Here is an 18,843-nt window from a genome sequence, read left to right on the forward strand (position 1 = left end):
TTTCCCTGAAGTCCAGGGAGCTGCCATCCTTTCTGATTAACATGCTTGGCCTTTCTTCCCAGCCCCTTATCTGAAGAAGAAATTCCTTCCCAGCCCTTTCATAGACCTGTGTTTCTGTCCCTTCCCCCTACCTATCTCCCCCCACTGCCACTGAACACTGGGAGCTGGTGGAGGTTGGGCTAGGGGGCCAGATCCCTAAGTGGGGTAAGTTGTTTGAGGGCTGTGGAGTTGGAGCAGGGATGAATTCGGCCCGTCCTGCCCTCCGCACGTATTGCGACACCTTCCACATTGTTCTGCGCTTTATATGGCCAACATACCTGGGTGTCAATAGGCAGCAAACAAAAAACACCCCTGGCCTGTTACAACATGAAGAAAAACAAACAGGGAAAATGCCCCTTTGTCTTTTCAGAAAGGGAGGAGGAGTAACTCCTCAGCCAGAGCTGGTGTGGGCTAGGAAGTGGTCAATATCGTGTCTCACCGGCTCATCCCCAAACAGAACCGGCATCACCGGTGCTCTGCTGCTAGGGACGGCCATGAGTTAATCCTCCATGCTCCTCATTTCAGCTCCGGAGGAAAATGAAATTAACAAATCACAATGCCAGAAAAAATCCTCACTAATCAGGGGCCTGCTCCTGTGAGGTGAGGCCCTTTAATCCCCACTGATGGATCGCATCCCAAGGCAGGACCAGGCCCTTACGTAGTATAATGCCCTTCATACACACTGTAGCCCTAAATACTTTGCAGAGTTAAACCAGCTCTTCACTGCAGGAACTGGGGTTTAGTACAGGGAAGAGGCAGCTGAGCAGGCAGTGGCTAGGGCAAAAAAGAGCCCTTGGGAAATCTGCATGTGCTGTTGTTGTGCCAGTTGCAATTTGAACAATCAAAGCTGTTGTGGACAGGTACAGATGAAAAGCTTCTGACAGGTGCCTGCGACAATCAGATCAGAAGGAAACTTTTCCCTGGCCCTGGAAAATAACCCACTTAGTGCCTTTATTGTGAAAACTGAATTTCACTATTTTGGTCCAAAACAATATGTCTCCAGGATTCCACTAACAAAGCCAGACCACTCCACTCCCTTGCTGGCAGCTAAACTGCCAAAATAAACTCAGCAATGCCAACCACAAACATTCAAAAGAAACCAACAACCCAGACGCCTCCCCCCAAAAATCTCGAGAATGGCTTAAAAATCATGAGATTCCTTTTATTTGCATTCTGGGTTTTAAGCCTTTTAGAGTTGACTGCGGTCACATGCTCAAGCTTTTCTCTGCAGCAAGGAAGGCTAGAAACTTGCAGTTGTTTTAAATGAAAGCTGAATTTCTCACAAAAATCACATGCCTCCAGGAGCAGGGGGTTTTAAGAAAAAACAGCAGCTGTCGTGAGAGCTGGCAATATTGTGAGCTAAGGGTGAGATGCCCAGAGCTGCTTAAGGGGTTGGATACCCAGATCCCATTCATTGCAATAGTCCCTCTGATTGAGGGAGTACAGTCATTATCAGTTAGCAGGGTTTGCAACAGAGGATCTACCTGAGGTATCATCTTGTTCCCTACGCTTCAGCAGAGGGCTCAAGCTGGTATGATAAACATGAAGGAGCAGCTGGTACAGCCAGGGCTGGCTTTACGCAGATTCCCTGGAATTGGGCCCCATGCCAAAGAGGGCCCCGCGCCTAAGGGGGCCCTGCTCCGGGGTCTTTGGCAGCATTTCAGTGGCAGGGAGACCGCTTCGGGGGTCTCTGGCAGCATTTCGGTGTGTGGGGGGGTGTCCTTCAGTGCCGCGGAAGACCCAGAGCAGATACCCCTGCCGCTGTAGGCTTATTGGAAACCCGGGGGGGCGGGCGGGCAGAAGCCTGCCCACTTCTAGAGGCCCCTCCCCCAGCCTAGCGGCAAGGACCACTGGATCCAGGGACCAAAGGAATGCAGGGAACAACAAATGAGGAAAACAGGGACTGAGGCGAAGGTCATAGGTTCAAAACGAGGGTTCCGGATGGGGACACCGAGCAGAGAACCCCGGACAGCACCCGCTGCTCCTCAAAGGTGTCGAGGGAGCCAGCGGACGCTGCCCAGTGGAACTCTGCCCAGACGCGTGAAACTAGGGAGGAACGGCAATAGGCCCCACAGTGCAAAGCACCCACTCGTCCAGCATACTCCTCCTGGCAGTGTAGATGGAGAGTTTGGCCAGGGCCAGGAGAAGATCGACAAGGTCTCAAGACTTTGTGGGGCCACAGATGGGGTGTGCAAAAAGGAACAGGTGAGGGGAAAAGTGCAGCCAGAACCTCTACAAGAGGTTCTGGAGAAGCCGGAATAGGGGCTGCAACCTGGCGCATTCAAGATAGGCATGTGCCAGGTTCTCTCTCACGCCTCAAAAGGGGCAGGCCTCGGGTACGGGTGTGAACCGCGCGAGGTACACGCCTGTGCTCACGGCTCCGTGAAGGAGCCGCCAACCAATGTCCCCGGTGGGCTGTGGGACCAGGTGGAATAAAGGCTGCCCCACCGGGGCTCCTCACCCTCTTTAAGTGGAAGACAGTCCTGCCATTTGGTGTCGGGGCGGGATGCGAGGGTGAGGAAATGCAGTGTGTGGAGCACGAGCGTGTACAGTTGGTACCTAGGCGCGGTTTGGAACTGGACCGGCTCCAAGGTGTGCAGCTGGCTCGGGGTGTTGGAATGGGGAGGCCAGGGGCGATCACACAACAGGGGCCGAATAAAAATGTCTGGAGGGCCTGGGGTGAGGGGTGGGTGGGGAGCGCCTCTCGCAGGGCCCGCTGCAGGAAGACGAGAGAAACAGGTGACAAAGCAGCCTCCGCCTCCTGGAGTACACGTAGGGGAGTCGAAAGGATGGAGAGCCCCATGCACCGACCGAGCTTGTGGGGATCTACCCAGTCCCCCCGTCGTAGTCCAGGAGGTCTCTGACCCTAGTGGTGCCACCAAAGCCCCGAACCGCTGCCGAGGATTCCAATCGGGCCCCGCAGGTCATAAAGCCGGCCCTGGGTACAGCATTCTCTGCGAAGGCTAGAGGACTCTGGAAATTGCTCTTCTACCAGAGTCAAACCAGCCCAATTCGGTGACCTTTTGGGCATGCTGTGGTTTGATAAGCTTTGGGGAGAGGGCCAAGGAACTGGGATTTGGTTTTTATATGGGAAAGGCTGCCTTACCCTACATTGTTATAAAATCCCTTAATTCCTGCCCAGGAGTGCCCTCTGCTGGATCAAACCAGGATGCCAGGCAAACCCAGAGAGGCTTAAATCAACAAAACTGGAGAGCCACAAACTGCAAGTGAAAACTGGAGAGGCTGGAAGCCAGGTCACCTCCAAAGAGGGTGTGAGCCAGGACAGCCGCTGGTGAGGAGGCAGCTTTAGACAAGAATTGAAATGCTTTTGATGGCAGACTCCAGCAAAACATGTGTCCCCCTCTGCCTCCTCTGAGACATTCACTCCCCCTCCCGGGGGCTTAGGAGTTGAGAGTCCAAAGTCTTCTTGAAAGAAAACAGGGCAACATCTCGGCAGGCCCCTCTCCCAGCACAGGAACAAACCCTGCTGTGCAACTTCTGCAGCGTGCGCAGGATGCAAGCCTAGGGTTACCATTCTGTTTCTTGATTTCCTGGGCTACCCGGGCCAGCTCCCGCTTAGGCATCCAGAAGTGACACATCTCCAAGAAGATGGAGAGAATGTCATCAATACAACCCCCAGAGACCAGGCAGAGAAATTCCCTAGCTGAGTCATCTGTGTAATGTGGCCCCACCACTGAGCACCACATCCCAGCGTTACTTGGGAAATCGCTGAATCAGCCAGGAGCCAGAGATGGAGCAGACCTATTATGTTCCACGTAATCCAAACCTCCCTCAACCCCCGCCATTATGTCTATTTTCCCAGTCTAGATTTTGGTTTCCAGGAGCGTAACTTTCACCGGTGCCCTCAGGAGACGATTCTTCTCTTTGGATGCTCCCAGCTAATTCAGAAGCACAAGCTGATGCCATTTCAAAGGGTTTTAATAGGCATGTACAGTGCTTTGTGTTTACATAGGATACTCTCACAGCTATGCAGACGACCTTCTCCACTAAGCAAATGGATGCCAGTCTAAACTGCTGTAATTTACAACTTCTTCCGGATCGCGCAGAGAGTTACACTAGCTTATGTTAACCCCTGAATTTGGCCCAGAGAATTATCAGAGTTGTTCTCATGTGTCACCCAATGAACATGGCAAGATTGGAGCCGCTGGAAAAACGGAAGAAAAAAAAATCACCAATCATTCGGAAATTCTGTTCTGTTTCGCAGGTTCAACATGGGCCCATTTATCCGATCAACGGTCTAGTGAAAAACCCAGTTTGGGGTAAACGAAAAATGTCAATAGTGGTTTTGATAAAAATTCCCATTAAAAATATTGTGAAAAACAACATGAAAAAAACCAAAAAGATATGGAAAAAGTCAACAGGGTTTTATTTTGTACGGTCTCCCTCTCCCTCGCCAGGCTAAAGGGCCAGTCTCCTCCTGTTCGCAAGCGGAGATGTCTTTGAACTGAGAAGCTGGTCTCGTCTTCTCTAGAGCTCTGTAAAATACCCATTTTAGCCCTTCTGTTTAGGGGGGACATTGACTAAACCACTGAAGAACAGTCTGGCCAGAGAGATCTGTCCACTGTTCACCTCAAGGCCGGGACTATCCCTGCTCGCCTGTGGCAGTCATTGGGATGGCTCCTGAGATGGGAGTTCAAGTAGATCATTGACAAGAGGTACCTGGGTGAAGGACCAACGTGGGAAGCGAAAGGTTTATCTGAATAAAAGCCCTCCTGGTAAAGAGCAGGGCAGGAGATGGGGATCAGCCGCCATCTTTTCGATGCCAAGTTCAGGGCTGGATTGTGCCCTTGTCATCAATGCGTGGAGGGGGGTGGAAGGCACAGCATGGCCCCTGGTTACATCCAAGTGTGTGGGAGATCAGAAGAGAGTCTGACTGGAATTCCTGCCCCAGCAGCCAATCCATGGCAGCTGGGCAGCCCACTTCCCCGTCGCCAACACCTGTAGCTTGGCCTGGTCGAACTTCCAGTACTGGTCCTCCCTGAAGAAGTACACGAAGCCATCCTGCTGTGTCAGGGCCCCATCCACCCCGGCCGGGACTCCGTTCCAGTCCCTCAGGCTCCGGGGGTAGTAGGGCTCCACCTGCAGGGACTCCTCGCTCACCACGTAGTACTTGGGGCCCTTGAAGAGCACCAGGTGGCGGAGCTGCTGGAAATAGAGGGCCGCGTCGGGGTGGCGAGGAAGGTTGCTGGTGCTGCACTTCTGGGGGAATCCCGCCTCCAAGGCAGACCCTTTGTATCGCCAGCATCGGCCGCCTGGGGAGAAGCCAGAGACAAAGCTGGTTAGGATCGCTGAGGGGGGAGGCTGTGTAGGGGCCAGGACACACGGCATGGAAGTCAGGCCATGATCTATCAACAGCATTTTGACAATGGGAGCCTGTTTCTCAAAGGTGTGTAGTTAATAAATAATAGAGAGCCCGTTTCATCAGTAGATCTCAAAGCGCTTTACAAAGGAGCGTAGCACCATTCCTGATGGGGAAACTGAGGCACAGAAAGGCAATGTGATTTGCTCACAGTCACCTAGCATGCCAGTAGCAGAGCTGGGTCTAGAACCCAGATCTCCGAAGCCCAAGTCCAGTGCTCCAGGCACTAGGCCACATGGGCAGGTCAAACAGGCATTTGGAGGAGGACAGATGATGTTGTAGTTCAAATGTAACACTGCACCCCAAGTGGGCTTCTGGCAGGAGGGGCCTCTGGATCTAAAAGCAGGAGCCTTTCCTGTCAAGCTAAATGACCCAAGGCTCCATGAAGCAGGCTCATCTCTGGCCCAGCACCACGATGTGGGGGGTCCCACGCCTTGGGCTGGGATTCAGATCTGGGGCCGGCTCCCCCGTGGTGAACTGCACAGAACCCAGATAATCTGCCTCGAAAGGATGAACACCTTGTGGGTGGTGCCCACATCCAGCACTGCCCACCTTCTCTTGCAAACAATAGCTACGAGAGGTCAGACCTGCCTGCCCTCATTCACCTCCGTGGGCATGGACCCTGAATCCTAACGCCTGCATTTGGTAGTGGACTAGTTCCGAGGACAAACCCAGCCGCTCTGAGATCATGGGCAGGGCTGGGGAAGATGCTTTCCACGGGAATATTATTAGTTCCCGTAGCCAGCTGCTGCAGAGTCCCTGTGTCCTGGGACCATCAATCTATACATGCCCCGCAGTGCACACATGCCGGCTGCACCGTTGATGGCTGTCAATCAAATGAAAACAAACGAGGGGAAGGAGGAATCAAGGGCATGGCTACAAGAGACTGACGCAAAGGGAGGAAGGAGGTGGGTGTAGATTTCTTAATGACAAACAACCAGCAGGTGTCAGTGCTGTCCAATTTATGACAGGTTGCTCAGTCCTTCATCAGAATACCTGAGCGATTCCCTGCGCTCACAAAACCTGTGATCAAACCCAGCTCTGGGCTCACAAGGAAGAATGCACCTGCTCAGGATATCCTACCCAAAGTGACCAGCACAGTAATACCTGAGCGCCTCACAATTTATTTCATGTGTTTCTCCTCCCAACACCCTGGTGAGGCAGGGCAGAGTAGGGCTGTTATCTCCATGGTACAGCTGGGGAACTGAGGTGCAGAGAGGCTAACTGACTTGCCCAAGGTCTCTCAGGAAGTCTGTAGCAGAGCAGAGTATTGAATCCAGGTCTCTCAAGTCTGAGGCTACAAACACCTGTCTTATTCCCATTATATTCACTTGGTGCCAAAGTACGCGTGTCACTTGCCAGACACACAGCAGATAGGGCAGCCATCCTGACAGGCCAACCAGCTCAATAAACTCTAGGTCTTCCATTCCCATGGCCCTATTCCTGAACAGAAGGGGGCAGAGAGGCTGGCTGAAGAGGCTGGCAATGGGATACAGGGCCATTCACCTCTTCCAGGGCACGGCCCGAAACCCATGTGAGAAAAGCCTGCAGTTTGTGCTACCCAGCAGACAGAGGAGTGCAAAGTCCCTCTCCCAAAGGGCATGCCGCCTAAATGAGGCAGGCACTAATGGACGAATGCAGCGAAACTGGCCTCCTTAGAGATGGACTGAATGGGCTGCTGGCTAATCTCCTCTCTCAGCCACTGTGAGGAGATCCCTCCAGGGCAGGGGTGAGGCAAGATCACCCTGTTCTTCCTGTTCCTGCTGCCAGAGGCCCCAGGCCTGCCATGTTGTGCAAAAACCAACACAATACACAATCAGGTGGGCATTTGCTATTCCCACTGCTTCCCGTAGGGGCCGCTGGTGCACAGCAGCTCAATGCCAAACCAATCACTCCAGAGCAAAACCAAGGATCTCAGGGATGGTCGGACTGATGCAACCAGCGAGCCCTTCCTGGGATCCTCCACCCAGAGTGAACCCTCCATTGCCACTTAAGTGCACCTCCGGCTAAGGAGCCCCGAGCGGTGCCGTGCACTGAAATCCCGGGGATTCTGGAGATCAAAGAGAAATGGCCCCCGTCGGCGTTTTGGCTGTAAACTGAGATCTCTGCACCTGTTGGCTAAAGGCACTGGACTCTGACTGTCTACTATGGACCCGTTACCAGAGCGTCCAAGCGCCCCACAATCTCCAATGCATTTCCCCTCCCCACACCTCTCTGAGGTCAGGCTGGGACAGGCTGTTAGCCTCATGGTACAGATAAGGATCTAGGCACAGAGAGGTTAAGTGATTTGTCCTGGGTCATGAAAGAAATCTGTGGCAGAGCAGGAATTGAACGCAGCTCTTCCACCACCCGCTCTAACCGCTAGACCATCCTTCCTTGCCAGGGTGCTCATGCACAGGGAGAACCTCCCGCACAATCCTTGTAGCCAGGGCCTGCCTGCAAAGCGCTATCAGCTGCCAGCGGCTGGTGGGTTATCGTTATTCATTTGTATTATGGTTGGGGCCCCTTGTGCTCAGCACGGTACAGCTACATCGGCAGACAGAGGTGGGGTCTTGATCCCTCCCTGGTGGTTACGGTAATGCAAATAAACAGTAAGAACCGCAGCAACTGCAACCGCAGGCTGATTTCCCACTGTCCCATCCCATCAGCCTCAGCGCCGGCTGGCTGGCTGGGCACTCGGTTATTGGACTATGGGTTATGGCAAGGGAAGAAAAACAAAAACTCTTTTCAAAGAGACTGCCCTGCTCCCAGGCTCTTTCTGATCCTAGCCCTGCAAGGAACGGAGGGAAGGAAGAGGGACTGCTGGGCCCCACCCTGCAGTAGGAACAAAGCCCCCATTCTGAAAAGCCTCCAAGCTATTACAATTACAAGCCAATGTCACACTGGCATCCATTCTCCTTTGCAGCCGAGTGCCTGGGCCAGCACTAACGACCCTGAGCTGCCCCTTTAAATGTCCAGTAAGTCAGCTTGCTGCAGCAGTTCACAGTCAGATGGGGGACTACATTGTCTTAGCCACTTGGGTCCCTAACACCATGGCCAGAGCCCCTGTAACACTCGGGGCTCAGAGCTCTGCACTGGCCTCTTCCTAATCAACAATGCCTAGCGCTGGCAAAGTGCTTTCCACCCCTACATCTCAAAGAGTTTCACAAATGAGGGTGTCATTCTCCCCATTTTACAGATGGGGAAACTGAGGTGCAACAAAGCAAAGGGGACTTGCCCAAGGTCAGCGGTGAAGGCAAGAACAGAGCCCAGAGTGCCGACTTCCAGTCTAGAGCCCCGTGCACCAGGCCATGCTCTGGACGGACAGACAGATCAAGGACACAGCCACAAAGGGGAGATTTTTGCTCCTCCTCCTCTGGGTCTGGCTACCTTTGAAGAAGTAGAATTTCCCGTCTGCCTCTGACACAGCAGCCGCGTCAATGCCAGCTGGAAGCTCTGCCCACCGGGTCCGGAGCAGCTGTGGTTCGGTGGCATTGCCTCCCTTCGACACAACCCAGTAGTGGTGGCCTTTGAAGATGTAAAGGTTGTGATCTGCGTCTGTGCAGAAGAGGGAAGCAAGTTAGAGGGAGTGTGGCCTTGCGAACCTGAGCGGAGGGTCCTATCTCTGCAAGCCAACGGGCCCCGCTTTGTGCCCCACCCAGAACAGAAAGCAGCATGTGCAAAGCCACTACAGCAAAGGCCTCTCTCCTGCCTTTCCAACGTATCTGCCTCTTCTCCCAGAGATCCACACTCAGGCTCCTCACTCACCCTGGGGAAGCTCATCTTCTCCAGGGCCAGCCCATCCCCATATGTGCCAGCTCCACCTCTCTGCTCTGACGTCTCCACCTGGGTGCCCTGCAGGCACCTTGAACATGCTATGGCAAACCCACCACTTCCTCCCAAGCCCTCTGCTCCCCGGTCACCTGCCCATCTCCTCACCTCTCCTCTCCCTGCATTCAGGCTCTGAGCAAGGCCTGCTGGCTCCTCTGCTACGTCATTCTAACCCCCATCCCTACCCAACAGCACCGACCCTTCGGTCTTCTCTCCCCCTGATCCCTGCAGCCACCCGCCCCTCCATGGCCCCCAGCTTCTGCTCTCAATCCACAGACACTGCTACTGGGGAAGGTGTCCTCCCCTCCTGTCGCTCCGTCTAGGCTACTCCCCTTCCTCGCCTGCCTTTCACCAACAGAAGTCAGCCCAATAAAAGATACCACCTCTCCCACCTCGTCTCTCTCCTCCTGCATAAAGTTCATTCTTCTGGCCCTCACCATCAAGGCTCTGCATCACTGAGATAATTTCCTACTACATCCGCTCTGCCGTCCCTCTGTACTCCTCCCTCATGCCTCCTCGCACCTTCTTCCTTGCTACCACGTGTACTTAGGTACCCCACTGGGGAGCATGCTGCAGGGCTACCCCTCTGTGCCTGATCTGCAGAGGATCGGAGTCTGTCACAGTCCCACCCTTGGCTCCTGCTTTTAGTTCTGGAGGTCCCCGGTTCGACCCTTGGTGTGTTGGCTAACACAGCAGCTCTCCCACTTGGCACATCTCTCTCTTTCCCTGCGCACCTCTCCTCAGGACACACATGTGCTACGTCCTCAACCCTTTCAGTGGGACCCTAGACTTGATCCCCCCAGGGGGTTACTAACACTGCCTCCTCCAGCACCAGCTGGAGGGGAAACAGGCCAGTGGGTCTAATAAGTTTGTCTGTTCCATCTCAAACACCTACAACAAGGGAGGGCGGGCTGGACGGAGCAGCAGGGAGAGGGCTCCAGCTGCGTGTCGGCGTCCGAGAGACTCACCGATGGTGATAGCATCGAAGAAGGACTGGCAGTAATAAGAGCCGAGGCTCCCCTGCAGCTGATCATTGCCTGGAAAATCAGGGCTCCAGTCCTGGAAATGAGCAAATAACTTCCCAGGAAGCCGCACAGCTGAGCCCTTGGAAGGCTTTCCTGCAATTGAAAGAGAAACCTTGAGATGTGTAGAGTGGCTGCACAGGGGATGCTTCCATAAAAGTGGCCACACTGGGTCAGACCAAAGGTCCATCTAGTCCTGTATCCTGTCTACCGACAGTGGCAAATGCCAGGTGCCCCAGAGGGAATGAACAGATTATCATCAAGTGATCCATCCCCTGTCGCCCATTCCCAGCTTCTGGCAAACAGAGGCTAGGGACAGCATCCCTGCCCATCATGGCTAATAGCCATTGATGGACCTGTCCTCCATGAACTTATCTAGTTCTTTTTGAACCCTGTTATGGTTTTGGCCTTCACAACATCCTCTGGCAAAGAGTTCCCCCAGGGCTTCGGCAAACCCAGAAAAAGGGGTGGTCTTCAGATGCACTTAGACATCACACAAGCCTTTTATCTGGATGTGAGGTTACGAACAAGGAACTAGACCAAGGAGCTAGAGCTGGGTAAACCTTTTCAGCTGAAACATTTTTTTTGGCTAAAGATGCAAATATGACTATCCTGAAACAGTTTGGAAATTCACGTCAATTTCATTTAATTGTTTAAAAACAAAGTCCACAAATCCTGAAACATTTTGATTTTCCAGTTTGAAGCAACTTTTTGTTCCAAAATTTCCTTTAACTTTGTTTTCTTTTTTTTAAATGATCACAAATGTTTTCAAGTGGTCAAAATCTAAATGAAACTTTTCAATGTTGCTGAAACAATTTTTTTTGTTACTTTTCAATTCACCTGAAATTCTGACAGTTTTTGTTTTTGATCAGACGACAATTCCCAGCTCCCATCCGTCCCTGACTTTTCAGAATTGCCAGAGAACCAGAAGATCCATCATTCACCCGGTTCTAGCTGAAACAAGAGGGTGTAACAGAGAGCGAGTCTGGTGCAAGATCTGAGGCCTGAACCAGAGACTGTGAACCAAAGTCAGGCCATGTATTAAACCAGATGCTCACAAGTTCATTGTGCAGCACGTGCACTTGGCAAAGTTGTTGTTAGTTTACTAGGCAATAGATATTTACATAAAGATATTCCAGCTGGTACAGATACACCCCAGTCTAGTACAAGAGAAGTTGCTTTGACAAAACAATTAATAGGGATGTTTTGTCCAAGATATAAGGAACAAGAGGCGGTAACAAATAGATGTCATGAAACACGTCAGGTGGTATGTAAATTGTTAATCTCAGTCTACTGACGTCAGAGTACCTTGTCTTAACCCTTTCTACTGCCCCCTAGGCTGGACAAAGTCCTGCTGCTGACTGAGCCGGTCGATTGTAATGGGCATACATGTGTCAGTGTACCTGCAGAATCTAGAGGGCACTAGTACCGTACTTTGTTGAAAAGAAACCTGGCTGAGCGCCTTCGCCACCAAATCGCATCTGTGGTCTTTCTGGGTAGCACTATCGATGCCTGAGGGGTCAGCTACCCGTGCAGAGCTTGGGCGGCACATGGAGAGGACACACACGCAAGCCAAAAGATGACAGAGGGGATCCAGGAGATCCAGGCTCACCGTACAGGTTCTGGACAGCAAGGATGTCATCCCAGCTCAGCACAAAGTCCTTGCCCAGCTTCTTATAATAGGGAGACATCAGGGCGCTCCTGACGGGCGAGTGCTCCAGCCCCAGCGTGTGCCCGATCTCGTGTGCTACCACCACAAACAGGTTGCGACCCTTGCCGCTGTGCAGGGACCACCGCTCATCGCTGTCGAAGTGCGCCTCCCCACGGCGGGGGAAGAACGCGTGCGCCAGGGCGCCCCCTGGTGGAAAGAGGAGCGGAGGCGGTTACAACTGATGCACAGGTCACATGCATGTGCTGAGCCTGTTCTACAATTGGCCAGGGATGTCTGGGCACAAAAGAGCAAAGGATGCAGTCCGTGGTGGCACTAGGAATACGTAGACAATATCAATCATCCTATTTAACATGGACTTTTTAACATGTATATTAGTACAGGCTCTGCTGGTAAACTTTCTGGGTTGTGGAAATAACGCAATTAGTATTTTTAGGGGGTGAGCGAGGTATAAGGGGGACAAAAACTTTCCTGTTTGGGGCCCTCCAATGGGCTAACACCACCTCTGGATACAGTGGCAGCTAGTGAGAGAACACTGGTGGGAGACAGACAGCCCCAAAGGTAGAAGTCCTGTAGCTATTCCCAGATCAGGGAGTGTATGAGGCAGGGAAAATTTGCATTCTCGGTGATGGGGAGAAGCTACCTATAGAAGCAATTCACGCCAAACCTCCTGTTCTGTCCTTGACCTCTCCACTGAGTCTGCCAGCAAGAGTCAATTGTGGGTTTGGGAAATGGAAATCAGCCCAAGAGGAACTGGCATCCAATCCCAGCTAACGTGACATTTTGGTTACAGCTGGATTTGAACCATTCACCTTTGGGTAAATCCTCGCTGTCTCCCTTTCACTAGCTAGTCATTTCCTTTCATGCGCCGCAAACATTCCTGGGGGAATCACTACAAAACTAAATTTCCCCCTGCTGATCCTCACACCTTCACGCCAGCTGTTTGAAATGGGCCACCTTGATTACATTGGCCTCGTTTGCACTACAAACGTGATTTCCACCCCTTCTTGTCAACTGTTGAGGATACCCCACTTTCACTGAAATGGCTCGTTAGCACTGACCCCCTACTTGGTGAGGCAACTCCCAGCTTTTCCTGGGCTGTGTATTTATACCTGCTCCTGTATTTTCCACTCCACGCACCTGATGAAGTGGGTTTCAGTCCATGAAAGCTTATGCCCAAATACATTTGTTAGTCTCTAGGGTGCCACAAGGCCTCCTCGCTGGTTTTGCAGATACAGACTAACACGGCTGCAGGGCCGGCTTTATGACCCGCGGGGCCCAATTAAAATACTCGGCGGTGGGGCGTCCACTCCAGGTTTTCCGTGGCACTGAAGGACCTCCACTGTTGAAATGCCGCCAAAGACCCCCGGAGAAGACCCCCAGCCGCCAAAGACCCCCACCGCTGAAATGCCACCGAAGAAGCCCAGAGCAGAGCCCCCTTAGGCGCCGGCGCAGGGCCCTCTTCGGCACGGGGCCCAATTCCAGGGAATCGGGTGAATCGGCTTAAAGCCGGCCCTGCACGGCTGTTAGTCTGAAACGTGGAATCTAAGGCACCAAGAAGTGATGTCTGTATCAGGGTCATTACGGGTCTGACAGCATTTAAATCGAATCCCTTATTTGCAGGCATAATAAAAGAAAGGGCTCAGCCCAAAAGCAGCCGTTCTTTTAAAACCAAATTCACTGGTCATTTGGATAGTTTGAATTAATTGTCCCCAAAATACATTTTAAAATGCAAATTAAAACCAGGCCTTTAAAAAAAGGCTGATGGTTGGATATTGTGGACTAATCTCTTTAGCATTAGTGAGATAAAAATTATTTCTGTTATTCACTTCTAAATACAGGCCATTTTATCTGTAGAATGTGTAGTTCCATCGAAATCGGCATGAAGATCTTTATCACATGGGTTAATCACTTGGGCGTGGGAGCAGGCATGCTCCAGTCACTCCGAACGAGCTATTCTGCTGCATTGGCTGAAGGCTACGGGGGTTGAAATGCCCCTGACATAGCAGAGCGGAATGGCTTAGCAAGGGATGTGATGGACTTGGGAGGAAATAGCCCAAGCTGTGAAAAGTCTGTGGTCCCGGATTTGAATGAAAGTCCACAGTACAGTTTAATAACTGACATCGCAAATTCATCACACAAGAACATAAGAACAGTCATAGTAGGTCAGATCGATGGCCCATTTAGCCCAGTATTCTGGCTCTGAGAGAGGCCGGTGTCAGATGCTTAAAGCAGTTGGAGGTTTAGGGACACCCAGAGCATGGGGTTGCATCCCTAACCATCTTGGCTAATAGCCATTCATGGACCTATCCTCCAGGAATTTAGCTAATCCTTTTTTGAATCTTGTTATACTTTTGGCCTTCACAACATACCCTGGCAAGGAGTTCCACAGGTTGATGGTGCATTGCATGAAGAAGTACTTCCTTGTGTTTGTTTTAAACCTGCTGCCTGTTAATAACAAATTCTAAGGAATCACTAATTCCTTAAAGCCAGGACATTAGGAATAAATACCTGCGGCTAACCTCATGTTTCGAAGGCATGGAATTTGTAGCCATCACCCCGGAAATGAGAGGCCCACACCTTACCACTAACTAGCTTTGGAGAAGAAATAAAAAGTAGGGCACAGATCTATGCCTGGGGTATATTAACCTAGATCCGTCAAAGTCAAGGGAGCTACATTGATTTACACCATTTGAGGATCTGTCCCAAGTCTTTGAGAGCCTGCGTCCATGAAAGATCTCACAGCATGCTTTGCAGGACAAATGTTGTTCAGTACTTAGACAGGAGTGAGACAGAAGCATTTGCGTAGTTAGTCCCAGTTTCTCAGCCAAACTCTAGCTAAATAAAGATAACATTCTCCCGCACTAAATCCCTGTCTCCGTTTCCACTGGACAACATGACCCCAATTCTGCTCTCACTCCTATGTAAACCAGGAGGAACTCCATCCAAGCCAGTGGAGCATGCACCAGAGTGAGATCAGAGACACAGAATCATAAACGCTCCAGCTGAGGCCTCACCAGTGCCAAGCAGAGAAGAACAATGACACCCCCGCCAATATCTTACATAGGACAGCCAGAATGATATGTGTCAGGCCCATCCTTCTCCTTCAGCCATCGCACGCTAGTCCTGGCCAGAGACACTAAGCCGATCTTCTCATAGGGGAGGCACTGGAGGATCACAACCCTCTTCCCCTTCCCACCCCTCCCTCCCTCACTTGCTGCCTCGTAAGAGCCCCCGGTGTAAAAGAGAAGCTTACGATGAGGGAGCGATTAGCACCTGGCCCATCGAAGGCGTTGCTGAGTCCATCGTTGTGGTCGCCGTGGAAGAAAGCCAGGCGGATGTCAGCAGGGCTGTCCAGCACCTCCCAGAACGCCAAGGATGAGACATTGCTCCAGAGATCGAAAGCCGCTTTCACCGCCAGCCGCACCTGGTGCTGGGGCAGATACCAAGGCCAGTTCACAATCCGGTAGGTTAAGTGCCGCTTGTACCACTTTCCACCTGCAAGAAGGAGAGTTTTCTTTTATGTCTCCATCGTGCTTCCCATCCACAGATCTCACTGCATCTTCCAAAGGAAGAGTGGGATCATTATACCCATTTTACACATGGGAAAATTGAGGCACTGAGAAGAAAAGTGATCTGCCCATGTTAGAGCTAGGAATAGAAGCAAGTGTCCTGTCTCCTGACCCTGCACCCTATCCACCCTAACCCACCCTATACTTGACCTCCACTGAACAGTGCATTCAAGAAACCTACAGATCCTGATCTCAGGTACAACAGACTTAATCTGGAGTAGGTTCCTTTAATGGAGTGACTCTGGTTTTGCATTGGTGTAAATGAGATCACAAGCCAGCTCTGTTGATCTGAAGTTTCTTTCAGCTCAACACACCTCCTCCAGTTCACACACCAGGCAAAATTCAGATCTCAAGGACGAGAGGCTACATCTGGAATAATTCCACTGCCTTGAATGAGGTTACTTTGAATTTACACCAGTAAAACTGACAGCAGGATTTGGCCCCACTGAATCTCTTCTCAGCAGCAAGGATCTCCATTGCCTACAATCCCCAAAGGTTTGCCAGACAAGAGAACAATCCTGGGAAATGCAATGGAGCACCCCAGGGCAGCGAGGAGATGAAAAGGACCATGCACTTCAATCTCATACCTAGTCTGTCCCTTAGCCAGCGTATTGTAAACATAATGGAGCAGATCATCCCTGCAATGGGACTCCAACCAAAGGATAAAGGAGCCCAAGTAAGGGATGATGCCTGTGACACTACTTGGCCTAGACATGAGTGTTAGTGGGCGTGATTTTCCTCTCACCAATCAGGAGCAGCTCCACCAGCGAGAGGAGCAGTCTGATACTTTGACTGCAAGCTCTGTGGGGCAGGGACCTTCTCCTGGTGATGTGTTGGCAGAGAGTCTAGCACCATGAGCCTCCCAGGTGCTACCGTAATACAAACAACAATAAAGAGAAAGATAAAGCCCAAGAGTATGTAGAGCCCATGGAGTCCACTAGGGGCTTTGCAGTTGCTACTAATTTTACGTGCAAGGCGGGCAAATACCACAGCGTAGGGAGGCAGTCTGGACAAAACAGCTGACAGAAGGGCATGAGATAAAGCCACCAGCTCAGTCTGGGCCATATGCTGAATCCCGTTGCATTGAGGCACATCCAGAAGAACTCCACTGGCTTTAACAGAGTGACTCCAGATTTACACCAAGATCAGAATCTGTCTCTGTCACACGCCCTCTTCTTGCTTTTCTAGCCGGCTGGTCACCCTTCTTCTGAGAGCCCAAGAATTGGAGCAAGTCACATCACCACTGGCACATGCGCATCCCAATGTGTAACGCTCACCTCCATTTATACTACCCCTGACTCAGACCCCGGGCTCTCTCACCAGGGAGCTGCGCTCCTGGATTGCTGAGCATTTTGAAGCCAAGGGGTGTTTTGATCAAGTTAGGAAAGGAAGTGGGACACCCAGCCAGAACGAGAGCATTTGCCCCCCAAAGCCAAGCATAGTAAGTGCACGTAGAGGGCCAGATCCTCAGCTGGTGTGGATGAGTGCAGATCTATTGAAGTCAATGGATCTATACCGGTTCACACGAGCTGCCGATCTCACCCAATAACTAGCTTTACCACCTGTGGGTTTCAGTGAATGAAAACAAGGCTGCTGTTGAAAACAGCTGCCCTGCAGGTGGAACGAAATAGCAATGATGCGGGAAGGGGAATGACCTCAAACACATGGGAGAGGCTGGGGGTGTGGCCGGTAAGGCAGCCCAAAAGGAATGCAAGATTTCAGGCACATGTCACTTACCTGTACACATGGAAAGTCAGGTTTCGGTCACAAAGCTCCGACTCCTGGACAACATATGGGTGGGTCTGAAATGTGTTCCCAGGAAGGAACAGGATTAAAATGTGTAACAGAGGCCACTGAGCTAAGGTCACGCAGGCGGCAGCACCGGGTATGGGAGTGGCAGCTCTTGGTATTGGCCAGTAGAGGTGAAACCCAATTCTGCAGAGCAGGTTTCTCCTTGCACACCCTGCTTGGCCAAGGGGCTAAAATCAGCTATGGTGTCATTAGGCAACAAGGCTGCTTTTCAAACCCAGCAGGCTGGCGAGGCTGAGAAGCAACACCAGAGCGTTTACACTCATCCACCACCAGTGCACTAGCACTTGTGTAACATGTTTTTAATCCACGGATCCAACAGCGCTTTCCAAGACAGGTAAGAATCACTGCCCGGACCCTTTTCAAATGGGGAAACCAGGCAGAGAGTGGTCTGACCACTGCCCTGTTATATCAAACAGGATCCTTTCACTGTCCCCTGGCCTTCCCCATCTCTTCTGTCTTTACCTTTTGTCCCTTGATACATGCTTAGATTGTAAACTCCTTGTTGCAGAGACTATCTTTTCATTATACGCCTGTGTCATAACTTTAGTCCCAGATTTGGACCTTAGCGTCCAAAATATGGGGGTTAGCATGAAAACCTCCAAGCTTAGTTACCAGCTTGGACCTGGTACTTGCTGCCACCACCCAAAAAATTAGAGTGTTTTGGGGCACTCTGGTCCCCCTGAAAAACCTTCCCTGGGGACCCCCAAGACCCAAATCCCTTGAGTCTCACAACAAAGGGAAATAATCCTTTTTCCCTTCCCCCCTCCAGGTGCTCCTGGAGAGATACACAGACACAAGCTCTGTGAATCCAAACAGAGTGACTCCCCCTCTCCGTTCCCAGTCCTGGAAACAAAAGCACTTTCCTCTTCACCCAGAGGGAATGCAAAATCAGGCTAGCAAATCCAACACACACAGATCTCTCCCTGATTTCTTCCTCCCACCAATTCCCTGGTGAGTACAGACTCAATTTCCCTGAAATTTCCCAGAAAAAAAACTTCAACAGGTTTTAAAAAGAAAGCTTTATATAAAAAAGAAAGAAAAATACATACAAATGGTCTCTCTGTATTAAGGTGACAAATACAGGGTTAATTGCTTAAAAGAAAATGAATAAACAGCCTTATTCAAAAAGAATACAAATCAAAGCACTCCAGAACTTATATTCATGCAAATACCAAAGAAAAGAAACCATATAACTTACTATCTGATCTCTTTGTCCTTACACTTAGAAACAGAAGATTAGAAAGCAGAAACTACTTCTCCAAAGCTCAGAGAAAGCAGGCAGACAGACAAAAGACTCAGACACAAACTTCCCTCCACCCAGAGTTGAAAAAATCCGGTTTCCCGATTGGTCCTCTGGTCAGGTGCTTCAGGTGAAAGAGACATTAACCCTTAGCTATCTGTTTATGACAGCCTGTGCAGCACACTTGGGCCCTGATCCCTGACCAAGACCTCCCCGAGCTGCCCTCGTACAAATGATAAGTTACAGCTGGTATCTGTACTGTGGGAACAATGAGACTCACCTCCTTGGTGAAGCCCTTT

General features: G+C 51.2%; 1 protein-coding gene across 1 annotated transcript in view; it reads right to left on the reverse strand.

Annotated features, from left to right (window-relative positions):
* Nucleotides 1-1,818: 1,818 nt before the first annotated feature.
* MMP28 (matrix metallopeptidase 28) overlaps nt 1,819-18,843 on the reverse strand; it is a 45,954-nt gene continuing 28,929 nt past the window's right edge. The window contains exons 4-8 of the mRNA XM_050929639.1: nt 15,197-15,418; nt 11,864-12,109; nt 10,198-10,347; nt 8,789-8,956; nt 1,819-5,312 (exon numbers count right to left, since the gene is read on the reverse strand). Coding sequence (XP_050785596.1) covers nt 4,918-5,312; nt 8,789-8,956; nt 10,198-10,347; nt 11,864-12,109; nt 15,197-15,418 — 1,181 coding nt within the window. The 3' untranslated portion in view covers nt 1,819-4,917. The remainder of the gene's footprint in view (nt 5,313-8,788; nt 8,957-10,197; nt 10,348-11,863; nt 12,110-15,196; nt 15,419-18,843) is intronic.

This window comes from Gopherus flavomarginatus, chromosome 19 (genome assembly GCF_025201925.1).
Source record: "Gopherus flavomarginatus isolate rGopFla2 chromosome 19, rGopFla2.mat.asm, whole genome shotgun sequence".
NCBI lineage: Eukaryota > Metazoa > Chordata > Testudines > Testudinidae > Gopherus > Gopherus flavomarginatus.